We start from the raw sequence: 13,045 nt of genomic DNA, 5'->3' as shown, positions 1-13,045 counted from the left end.
AAGGCCCAAGGAGATTTCTTTCTTCTCCCTGTGCTTGCTTAAGATTTCTACTAGCGTTACGTTGCGAACTTATTGCCCCAAGCTTTGATGAAGACCATCGCCTTTGTGAGCTGGGGAATGAGCATTTACTTCACCGCCCTCTTAGGGTGGATAAAAAATATGTTCTCACACTTCTTTTCTATTTTGCAATGAATAAAAAATCATACGTATATTATACTTTTTTCCATGTACTAAAATTTAGTACCTTTAAGGTTTTTATTAATTTAATTTTCTTTTCGTTCTTTCATATTTTTTCCTGGGGTTTCCTTAATATTTTGTTTGTATTTGTTTCCTTTTTTTACATAGCATATTATTACTATTAGTTTTTACCGTATATAACAATATATACACACTAGTTTTAAATACGAAAGTATGTGTTTCGTTTCTGGTTTACATACTTTATAATTATATATATATATTTTTTATTTTGTGTTGTGATCTTATTTTTCGTTTTTGTTTATATAAATTAAATATTTAAATTTTATATCTTCACCCAAAATTTTGGGGCGTTTTCTTATTTTGTTACTAGAAGATTTGAATTTAAGGGGGTTTTTTCTTGTTTATAGTGTTTAAATAGTAGATGATGAAGGAGTACATATTTTCGTTATAGAATAATTTAAATACAGTGTTACAGTACGAACGAAGTATGTATGTATGATTTTTTACGATATATGGCTAAATTTCGACAATGTTTTATGTGTTTTGGAAAGAGAATTAAAAAAAAACCTTGATTGTTATCATAAAACAAAAGATTATTGTTTTATGTTTTCTTACATTAAGGGCATACTATAAAAACAAACCATTTTAGAAAACCTATACATATATAGAGAGAGAGAGTGAAAGAATGGAAAAAATTAGAATAAATACAAAAATTAGAAAAGAAAAACAAAAAATTAAAAAATAAATAAATAAAAAACTTAAAATTAAAAAAAAAAATAAAAAAGTTAAAATTAAAAAAAAATAAAAAATTAAAAATAAAAAATTTAAAATAAAAAAAAAATGAAAAATTTAAAATTAAAAAAAAAATAAAAAATTTAAAATTTAAAAAAAAGATAGTGAAAAAATGGAAAAAAAATTAAAATAAATACAAAAATTAGAAAAGAAAAACAAAAAATTAAAAAATAAATAATAATAAAAAACTTAAAATTAAAAAAAAATAAAAAACTTAAAATTAAAAAAAAATAAAAAATTTAAAATAAAAAAAAAATTTTAATTAAAAAAAAAATTTAATTAAAAAAAATAAAAAGATAGCGAAAGAATGGAAAAAATAGAAAAAATTAGAATATACAAAAATAAGAAAAAAAAATACAAAAAAGAATTTAGAAAACAAAAAATTAAAAAATCAGTAAATAAAAAATTAAAAAAATACAAAATTTAAAGTTAGAAAAAAAAATAAATAAATAATTTAAAACTGAAGAAACATATAAAATAGGAAAGTTTAAAAAACAGAAAAAAAATTAAAACAAAACAAACAATTAAAAAAAATAAAAACAAAACAAAAACAAAACAAAAAGATAAGGAAACATATAAAAAGGCGTTAAGTTCGGCCGGGCCGAACTTTGGATACCCACCAACTCGGGTATATATGTAAACCACCTTTCGTCAAAATCCGATGGAAAATGCATACCTTATGTCCCACAGCAGCTATATTGAAATATGTTCCGATTTGGACCAAATACTAATAAGTACAAGTCATTGTTCAATTGTGTATAACAAAATATTGGTCTTTTTAATAGCTATATCAAAAAATAAACCGATCTGAAACATAAACGACACGGATGTCGAAAAGACCAACACAAGTCATTGTGTGAAATTTCAGTGAAATCGGATTATAAATGCGCCTTTTATGGGGCCAAAACTTTAAATCCAAATATGGACCGATTTGGACCAAATTGCAGAAAAATGTCGAAGAGCCTAACACAACTCACTGTCCCAAATTTCGACGAAATCGGACAATAAATGCGCCTTTTATGGTCCCAAAACCATAAATCGAGAGACCGATCTATATGGCAGCTATATCCAAAACTGGACCAATCTGAGCCAAATCGAAAGGCCTAACACAACACACTGTCCCAAATTTCGACGAAATCGGACAATAAATGCGCCTTTTATGGTCCCAAAGCCATAAATCGAGAGACCGATCTATATGGCAGCTATATCCAAAACTGGACCGATTTGAGCCAAATTGTAGAAGAATGTCGAAGGGCCTAACATAACTCACTGTCCGAAATTTTGACAAAATCGGACAATAAATGCGCCTTTTATGGCCCCAAAACCTTAAATCGAGAGTTCCGTCTATATGGCAGCTATATCCGAAACTGGACCGATCTGAGCCAAATTGAAGAAGAATGTCGAAGGGCCTAACTTAAATCGGCGTATCATTCTATATGGCAGCTATATCCAAATCTGGACCGATCTGAGCCAAATTGAACAAGAATGACGAAGGGCCTAACAAAACTTATTGTCCTAAATTTCACAAAATCGGATAATAAATGTGGCTTTTATGGGCCTAAAACCCTAAATCGGCGAATCGGTCTATATGGGGGCTATATCAAGTTAAAGTCCGATATAGCCCATCTTCAAACTTAACCTGTTTATGGACAAAAAAAAGAATCTGTGCAAAGTTTCAGCTCAATATCTCTATTTTTAAAAACTGTAGTGTGATTTCAATAGACAGACGGACGGACATGGCTAGATCGTCTTAGTTTTTTAGGCTGATCAAGAATATATATACTTTTTAGGTTGGGAAATGGATATTTCGATGTGTTGCAAACAGAATGACAAAATGAATATACTCCCCATCTTTCGGTGGTGGGTATAAAAACACACAAAACTAAAAATATAAATAAATACAAAAAATTAAAAAAAAAAAACAAGCACATAAAAAATATATCAAGTAAACAAAATTAAAAATTAAAATAATTTAAAAAAATGAATAAAGAAATTAAAAAAAAATTAAAAAATATAAAAATAAAAAAAATCAAAGAAATAATAAAAAAAAAATTAAAAACTAAAATAATTTAAAAATATAATTTCAGATTTTTTTAACAAGATTGTCATTTTGTCCTTTATATGTTTTTAATTAAATTTTATTATTTTTTTAAATAATAATTCAAACATATGCGTTTACTACATTCCTTTTTGTTATTGTAGGTAGATTACATTTGTGTATTGAGTCGTGTTAAAGTAATAAAAAAAATTAAAATTATTCAGTCAAAGTTATGTTTTACACAAAAATAAAAACAGAGGTCTGAAAACAGCTTAACAAATCATTGGGGAAGAGGATATTGTTGTTGGTAAACCTATCAAACAAGTTTTCTTTTTTATACACACAAGGAACTTTTCGTTTTATTCACAAACAAAAATAAAAAAAAAAAAACAATCAAACATTTTAAAATATATATGGGCGGGTCAAGAGCTAGGGAAGCAACAACAAAATCTAAATATAAAGACAAACTACATGCTACACTTTATACATTATATATATATATACTTGTCCTATACGTACGAATATATAGAGAGATAGAGAGTTTAGAAATATAGTATGTATATGTATATATATAAATATATGAACAGACTTCATAATATTAGACTTACAATTTCTCCATTCTTCCAATTCTTTCGCTTTATGTAGACAGTTATACTTTTTCCTATAAATATTTCGTTTTTTTTTGTAGTTTTTTTTTTTTTTGTTTTAATAAATATTGCTTAAATTTGGTGTTCTATGGTTCTTTTCATTTTTGGGTTTCCTGTTTTATTGATATACAGCATGTATATATAAGGATGTCGAGTGAAATGACCACCTACCTTTAACATATCTCAAGATTATAAAGTCCAAGCATTGTTTAAAGGGATATATAAGAATGAATTAAAAAGATTCAGAACACAGCCTCAATGAAGAAACATGCGAAATCTCTGGATCCCTATGGGGTACATTCAGATGTCATAATAAATCTAGTGAGGAAACACTAGAACTATATTTGGTCTACCAACAGTAGATGATAACTATGAAATTGAATCAAAAATCAATAAAAACTTTGTTTTGCTTGTGGACATTTCGCGAGACATCATCTATATGCCATATGCAGGTATGTTGTAAGTAATTATGGAGCTTTTTTCTTTTTATATCCCTAAGATACCAGCTCAATGGTATCTCAATGGGAACAAATGGAACGCGAGAATTCATACTCAGTTTTGATAACAAAACTATTACACATTCACAAAAGCTGTTATTTAGACTTATTCTCGGTTTCTGGAAAAAAAACACAAAAATCTTTTTTCAAACGTACAAAAAACACAAACAAACAAAATGATGACGCTAGGCTACATATGCGCTTATCCATTACAAAACTATGTCTTAGATTGACCAAATGCCACAGTTTTTACTACGATGGTTGTTATTTTTGCAGCCAATATTGTGCGCGACGCATACGTGCCGTATACATATCGGCAGCATCCAAGGACAATGAGGAAAATGCTGGTGCTGAAGCTGGGGTTTGCACAAAATCTTTATGCAATTCCGTTGTCAGCGACGTTGACATGCTATCCAAACGTTCACTAACACTGCCCGTATGACTGAAGGAACGTGTCGTTAGAAAATCTCTGGCGGATAGTGTAGACGAAGGGGGTGATGGATTGGCACCATCCATAAGGAAATCAACATCAAGTTCACCGCTTACATTAGGATTTGGATTAGGCATTTGACTAGTGTCGCCAGCAGCTCCACCAACATCAGCATTATCATCATCAACAAAACCATACCAATATCACATAACCATTATTTGTAGTGCCACTCATTGATCTATAGTGCGATATATTCGCCTTTGTGGCTCGGGGGTGTAATGAATGCGGGTACGAAAGTGTTGTGGTGAGCCGGGTACACTCTCCGAGCCTCGTCTCGGTGGCGGCAAGGGGGGAGAGGCATTAACAAATCTGAAATGGAGTAAAAGAATTAGAAACAAAATTTTTAACAAAAATTAAGCGAAATAAACAAAGCATTAAAAAATAAATTTATAAATAATAAAAATAAATACAAGCTAAATAACAAATAACTAAATAAATATGAAAAAAAAAAAATATTTAAAAATGTAAATATAAACTAGGTAAAACCAGTAAGAGCGTGCTAAGTTCGGCCGGGCCGAATCTTATATACCCTCCACCATTGATCGCATTTGTCGAGTTCTATGCGCGGTATCTCTTTTTAGACAAACATAGAATATTGAATAAGAACTGTTATGCTATTGGAGCTATATCAAGTTATAGTCCGATTTGGACCATAAATGAATGCTGAACATTGTAGAAGACATTGTGTAATATTTCAGTTCATTCGGATAAGAATTGCGCCTTGTAGGGGCTCAAGAAGCAAAATCGGAAGATAGGTTTATATGGGAGCTGTAAGCTATTGATCTATTCAGACCATATTAGACACGTATGTTGAAGGTCATGAGAGAAGTCGTTGTACAAAATTTTAGCCAAATCGGATGAGAATTGCGCCCTCTAGAGGTTCAAGAAGTCAAGATCCCAGATCGATTTATATGGCAGCTATATCAGGTTATAAACTGATTTGCGCCATATTTAAAACAGCTATTGGAAGTCATAACAAAACACCTCATGCAAAATTTCAGCCAAATCGAATGAGAATTGCGCCCTATAGAGGCTTAAGAAGTCAAGACCCAAGATCTGTTTATATGGCAGCTATATCAAAACATGGACCGATGTAAACCGTACTTTGCGTAGTTGTTGGAAGTGATACCAAAATACTACGTGCAAAATTTCAATAAAATCGGGTAAGAATTGCGCCCTCTAGAGGCTCAAGAAGTCAAGACCTAAGATCGGTTTATATGGCAGCTATATCAAAACATGGACCAATTTGGCCCATTTACAATACCAACCGACCTACACTAATATAAGTATTTGTGCAAAATTTCAAGCGGCTAGCTTTACTCCTTCGAAAGTTAGCGTGCTTTTGACTGACAGACGGACGGACATGGCTAGATCGACTTAAAATGACATGACGATCAAGAATATATATACTTTATGGGATCTTAGACGCATATTTCGAGGTGTTACAAACAGAATGACGAAACTAGTATACCCCCATTTATACATAGAAATCAACTTGTATTTGTTTGTCGGTTTGTATGTTTGTTCTGCATAGACTCAAAAACAGATGAACCGATGACCTTGAAATTTTTTAACAGATTGTGTAGGTTGGTCTGGAAGGAAACATAGGCTATAAAAAATTAGGTCAATACCCCCAAATGGGCATATTAGCCTTCCATGGCTATATGGGACTCAAGTCTATGTGGCGCTTTTCCTCCTAAAAATATGTCAAACAGGTTAATTGACTCATTATGACAATATGGGACTCAAATAAAGGTGCTTGAGAGAAAAAAAAGAATTTAATATTCAATTGAAGAGCCATATGTTTGAGGACAGAGCACGAATCTTATATTCACTTTAAGAGCTACGCCACCCCCAAAATATCCCCTAAACCGAAAATATTTACCAATACGGTAATATAGGACTCAAGAGAAAGGCATTTGGGAGTAGAGTAAAATTTTGCCCAGGAACCGAGCAGGAGTAAACTTCTCACACATCAATTAATGCTTTCCGGTTTAAGTTTAAACTCAGCGATAACGGACCTTTTTTTTATAGCGGAGTCCTAATGGCGTGCCGCAGTGCGACACCTCTTTGGCCAGATTTTTTACATGACTAAGCATGGCATGGTATCTCGCGAATTAAGCATTAAGAGGGGATAATCACCGCTTTAAATTTTGTCCGATGATCTCGCGGCACGAATTAGATATCCACATTCAGGGCGAAGTGTACCCATCCTAAAAAGAGTTAAAGTAGGCGTAGTGAAGCGAGCCAAGTTCGGCTAGTAACATATAAAACAACAAACTTTTGGAAACCTTTATTTTTGATGGAAATAAAATAATAAAAAGTTCTGTTTGCGCTTTCATTCTTGTAGTTAAAATCTTTTTAAATACCATGAATTAAAATGTTGATAAAGTTTACAAAAAAAAAAATATGGTAAAAAGAGAATAAAAAAAATTAAAAAGGAAGAAAAAAAATTAAAAATTTGACAAAAAAAATTTAAAAAAAAAAATTTGAAAAATTAAAAAAGGTGTATAATAATAACAATAAGTGAAATAAAATAGTTTAAATAGTTTAAATAAATAAAATAAAATATAATTTAATTTTTAATAATTAATATAGAAAATAATTTAATTTTTAATAATTAAAATAAAAAAATTTTGTTTGTTTCTCTTTCGAGACAAGCTCAATAATCGGAGATGCAAATGGGAAAGGAAAAACAATGATAGCAACACACACCAACCACTATGGAACGCGTTTCGTCTTTGGTTAGAAGACTTTTCAACCATATTAGATGTGATGGCTTCAAGGGTCGTGCGTTGGTATGTTGCATTTGAATCGTTTTAATAGCGAAAACGCATCTGTGATACAATTACCACATTAACCACACTCGACAACCCTGTCTGTTAGCTGTACATTTTCCCAATGAATGTATTTTTGTGTAATGACAGACATTCTCTCTGTGGCAAATTACACTTCTTCCGTACTACACATGATTTTATTAATTTGTTGGAAGTTGTATTGATGGCTTCGAACGCTAAGACAACGGCAGTGGCTCTCGCCGTTGCTCCGTGGTCCCAGGTTTGAATCCTGGCCGGGCTCTGCCGAATTTTTAATTTTTCAAGTTTTTTGCCTGTTAGGGCGAGATCATTCAATTTTACAATTTTTGTTTGTTTCTCTTTCGAGACGAGTAAAATTTTGCCCAGGAACCGAGCAGGAGTAAACTTCTCACACATCAATTAATGCTTTCCGGTTTAAGTTTAAACTCAGCGATAACGGACCTTTTTTTTATAGCGGAGTCCTAATGGCGTGCCGCAGTGCGACACCTCTTTGGCCAGATTTTTTACATGACTAAGCATGGCATGGTATCTCGCGAATTAAGCATTAAGAGGGGATAATCACCGCTTTAAATTTTGTCCGATGATCTCGCGGCACGAATTAGATATCCACATTCAGGGCGAAGTGTACCCATCCTAAAAAGAGTTAAAGTAGGCGTAGTGAAGCGAGCCAAGTTCGGCTAGTAACATATAAAACAACAAACTTTTGGAAACCTTTATTTTTGATGGAAATAAAATAATAAAAAGTTCTGTTTGCGCTTTCATTCTTGTAGTTAAAATCTTTTTAAATACCATGAATTAAAATGTTGATAAAGTTTACAAAAAAAAAAATATGGTAAAAAGAGAATAAAAAAAATTAAAAAGGAAGAAAAAAAATTAAAAATTTGACAAAAAAAATTTAAAAAAAAAAATTTGAAAAATTAAAAAAGGTGTATAATAATAACAATAAGTGAAATAAAATAGTTTAAATAGTTTAAATAAATAAAATAAAATATAATTTAATTTTTAATAATTAATATAGAAAATAATTTAATTTTTAATAATTAAAATAAAAAAATTTTGTTTGTTTCTCTTTCGAGACAAGCTCAATAATCGGAGATGCAAATGGGAAAGGAAAAACAATGATAGCAACACACACCAACCACTATGGAACGCGTTTCGTCTTTGGTTAGAAGACTTTTCAACCATATTAGATGTGATGGCTTCAAGGGTCGTGCGTTGGTATGTTGCATTTGAATCGTTTTAATAGCGAAAACGCATCTGTGATACAATTACCACATTAACCACACTCGACAACCCTGTCTGTTAGCTGTACATTTTCCCAATGAATGTATTTTTGTGTAATGACAGACATTCTCTCTGTGGCAAATTACACTTCTTCCGTACTACACATGATTTTATTAATTTGTTGGAAGTTGTATTGATGGCTTCGAACGCTAAGACAACGGCAGTGGCTCTCGCCGTTGCTCCGTGGTCCCAGGTTTGAATCCTGGCCGGGCTCTGCCGAATTTTTAATTTTTCAAGTTTTTTGCCTGTTAGGGCGAGATCATTCAATTTTACAATTTTTGTTTGTTTCTCTTTCGAGACGAGCTGGTTGAACGGAGATCCAAATGGAAAAGGAAAGACAAAGATAGCAACACACACCAACCACTATGGGACGCGTTTCGTCTTTGGTTAGAAGACTTATATCAAATTGACAAAGGTGTTGTGAAGATACATGGCGTATCAGAAATCGCAGTCTACCATGCCAGTCAAGCTGTTTTGACAAAAGCGCACACTTAACCAATTTTAAAAGTTCTTTGCTATGCTATTCTTTGAATAGAAAGCATTGAATATGATGTCGAGCAGGAATGTGTTCGAAAAATCGCAAATCACGCAAACAGACAAATGAATAATAACAAAAAAATAAAAAATAAAGAAAAACTTTAAAAAAAAAATTAAAACAAAAAAAAACAAAACATTGATAATAAATATGATAAGAAAATAAAAAGAATTAAAAATAAAAACTGAAGAAAATAAAAATAAATTAAGATAAAAAAATTAAAAAAATTTAAATAATATACAAGTAAAAGCGTGCTAAGTTCGGCCGGGCAGAATTTTGTATACCCTCCACAATGGATCGCATTTGTCAAGTTCTTTAAATGAGCTACATCAAGTTATTGACCGATATGGACCGTACTTGTCATGGCTGTTAGAAGTCATAGAAAACTACTAGCTTCAAAATTTCAGACAAATCGAGTAAAATTTGCTGCCTCCAGTGGCACAGAGTGTCGAATTGGGAAATCGGTTTATATGGCACCCTCCACAATGGATCGCATTTGTCAAGTTCTTTAGATGAGCTACATCAAGTTATTGACCGATATGGACCGTACTTATCATGGCTGTTAGAAGTCATAGAAAACTACTACCTTCAAAATTTCAGACAAATCGAGTAAAATTTGCTGCCTCCAGTGGTACAGAGTGTCGAATTGGGAAATCGGTTTATATGGCAGCTATAACAGGTTACCCGCCGATTTGGGTCATACCAAAACGACATATTAGGTTTTGAACCGATTTAGACCATACCTAGCACAGTTGTTGTTGTTTTCATTCCTCAACGATATGTGCAAAATTTCAACCAAATCGGATAAGAATTGCACTTTCTAGAGGCTCAAGAAATCAAGACCTAAGATCGCTTTATATGGCAGCCATATCAAAACATGGACCGATTTGACCCATTTACAATCTCAACCTACTTACATTAATAATAAGTATTTGAGCAGAATTTCAAGCGCCTAGCTTAAATCCTTGAAAAAAAAACTTAATAACAAAAGAAATAAAATACAAAATAAGCAATAAGTAAAGAATTAAAACAAAAAAATTAACAAAATATTGATAAGAAATATACTCGTATAATAGGTAAAAAATAAAATAGATAATAAATAAAAAATTTAATTAAATAATAAAGCATTTTGCCAACTTTGCTATAAACATAAAATGTTGATAAAATGTTCTATAGAAATAAAATTTTGACAAAATTTTCTATAGGAATAAAATTTTGCCAATATTTTCTATATACATCAAATTTTGGCAAAATTTTCTGTAGACAAAAAATTTTGACAAAATTTCTTTAGACATCAAGTTTTGCCAACATTTTCTATAGACATCAAATTTTGGCAAAATTTTCTGTAGACAAAAAATTTTGACAAAATTTCTTACAGGAATAAAATTTTAACTTACTGTTCATATTTTTTTCACTTGTTGTTTTCAATTTCTTCACATACCTTCTGTTCAGTAATGGTGAAGTCCCCGGTGGCTGACCACTTAATTCCAAAATGTTCTTGCGCAATAACAAAGGCGACTGTCCCCGATTGTAGCGTGGTGGTGGGTCAGGTGAACGATGTCTTCTATCCAAATTGGCTAAAATATGAGCAGGTGTATGAGTTGCCGGTATTTGTGAATTTGTTCCAGATGTATTTATATTGGCCCCACTTCCGCCAACACCAGCACCCGTTGTAGCCGCATAGCGTCGTATAAAACCACCTGCACTTGAACCTTCATAAAATCCCTCTGATCCATTTCCACCTTTCGCCGAGGGTGTTGTCTCATTGGAAGGTGATGTAGTTTGACTGTTGCCCGGCGAACTGCTGCTTCCCGTGGACATGGTGCGATAGAAAAGGTTCGATCGGTTATTGTCCGGGGCCATGGTATCACCACCATTCGTAGGCGATGTGGTAGCTGAGTTTGAAGGAGAATTGTTATTGGTCGTTTGTATTTTAACATAATTGGACAGCTGGCGCTTCATGGCACCCGCCAAGGTATTGAACCAGCCTGTATGAGGGTTTGGTTATAGGGTTTGCAAGCGCACATACATACATACACAGAAACGCATAGAGGAGCAAGATGAAATGCAATTGTGGCAATCGCAAGTCAAAGGTGCAAGTTTTTTTTGTTTTTTTATTTTTTATTTAACGTTTAAAGGCAGTATCAAACATTCAATCAAGAGCGAGCAGTGAGCAGTGAGGCAGTGCAATACAAATAGTGGAGTAGTAAAATGTGTAAACCATGTTATGAGATTTTTGTGTTTTTTGTTTTTTTCATTTTTATTTGAAATTTGGTGAAGAAAGAAAGAAAGAAAAATCAGAGTGAGAAAAATAAAAGGTAAGTGAGATGGTGAGTAATTCATAAAATTTGATGAAAGCATATAATCGATAATATACATATATGTAGGGTTTGAAATATGTAACAAAGCATGTGATGGGGAAAATGAGAATAAGTTATAAGAGTCATTGCACTTGTTGCAGAAAAGGAATAATATAACTGGTATATCAACTTTCTTCCTTCCATCTTAGCCCATTTCTGAAGAGAAATCTTCTAAGAACTATTCGTGAGAGTAAAATATCTCCAATATTGACTAAATGACCACATTTTAATTGAAGCTTAATAGAAAGCCAAATTCTTGCCTAATCCGGATTGAAATTTTTCCTCATCACCCCAAGATCCTTTCGTGAGCGACGACCCTTCTCTACTATCAAGGGGTTTATGTCTGGCGTCGACTTTTGTTCAGCTTTTCACAATTTGTGAATTATTATGGGCCAAAACAGGCTAACCACTCACCTATGGTTGTAAATATTTCTCGCCGGCGGACTATATCTCATCAACATAAACATATGTTTATGTTGTTACACAGCACTCCGGAGCGAGAACCGGACGTAGTCAAATGGACAGGCAGTGGCTTACCGGCGCTGGTATCTATGTATGACACTCTGGGTAGTACACTGGCTAATATACTTCGTAAAGCGTGACTCTGCATGACTCTATTTTGGTTTTATGTGCCCGTCCGACGGAACGCGCATGAATGGCTAGTCAAAAGATCATTGGCTCAGGTGTCTACTGGACTTGGACACTTATCTGGCTGGTATAGGTTTGGGGTTGTGATTTACTCGTGACGCGACGAGGACACTGCGTAACGAACTAGCGGATGGATATATAGTATAGATGGTGATGTAACCATGATACTTCGCAAACGTAACATTCACGCGATTGTATGGATAAGAAGCGCGGTCCATGCCTACTAGTGGTGAAGATAGGACTACTTGCTGGTGAAGGGCACGCAGGACGCGAACGGTCGGAGAAAATATGCCGCCACTGAGGGACACTCTGAAGGCCACCGTAGCGCAGAGGTTAGCATGTCCCCCTATAACGCTGAAAACATGGAATCCTAACCTTGCGAGAGCATCAGAAAAATATTTCAGTGGTGGTTATTACCTCCTAATGCTGGCGAAGGTATTTCCCCATTTCAAAAAAATTAAATGGCACCCATGTAAAAACTTCTCCCTAAAGAGGTGTCGCACTGCCGCAGGCCGTTCGGACTCGGCTATAAAAAGGAGGCCCTCATCATTGAGCTTAAACTTGAATCGAACGGCACCCATTTGGAGTGTGAGAAGTTTGCCCTTGGTTCTTAATGGAATTTTTCATGGACAAATTTGGATTACAATGTGACACTCAGTATATCTGAGGGACACCAAGCTGTATTATGAATACGGATTATCAGGTATGCAAGGGCGCAACTTGTCGGGTTGAGCTCTTGG

General features: G+C 33.3%; 1 protein-coding gene across 3 annotated transcripts in view; it reads right to left on the bottom strand.

Annotated features, from left to right (window-relative positions):
• Positions 1-3,776: 3,776 nt before the first annotated feature.
• LOC106090633 (dual specificity mitogen-activated protein kinase kinase hemipterous) overlaps positions 3,777-13,045 on the bottom strand; it is a 33,327-nt gene continuing 24,058 nt past the window's right edge. The window contains exons 9-10 of one of the 3 annotated variants that reach the window (XM_059366781.1): positions 10,695-11,285; positions 3,777-4,971 (exon numbers count right to left, since the gene is read on the bottom strand). In XM_059366781.1, the coding sequence (XP_059222764.1) occupies positions 4,841-4,971; positions 10,695-11,285 (722 nt within the window). In that variant the 3' untranslated portion in view covers positions 3,777-4,840. The remainder of the gene's footprint in view (positions 4,972-10,694; positions 11,286-13,045) is intronic. The other 2 variants (XM_059366782.1, XM_059366783.1) reach the window with 2 other exon arrangements.

Source organism: Stomoxys calcitrans, chromosome 4, assembly GCF_963082655.1.
Source record: "Stomoxys calcitrans chromosome 4, idStoCalc2.1, whole genome shotgun sequence".
Taxonomy (NCBI): domain Eukaryota; kingdom Metazoa; phylum Arthropoda; class Insecta; order Diptera; family Muscidae; genus Stomoxys; species Stomoxys calcitrans.
This window is presented reverse-complemented; position numbering and strand designations above follow the sequence as displayed.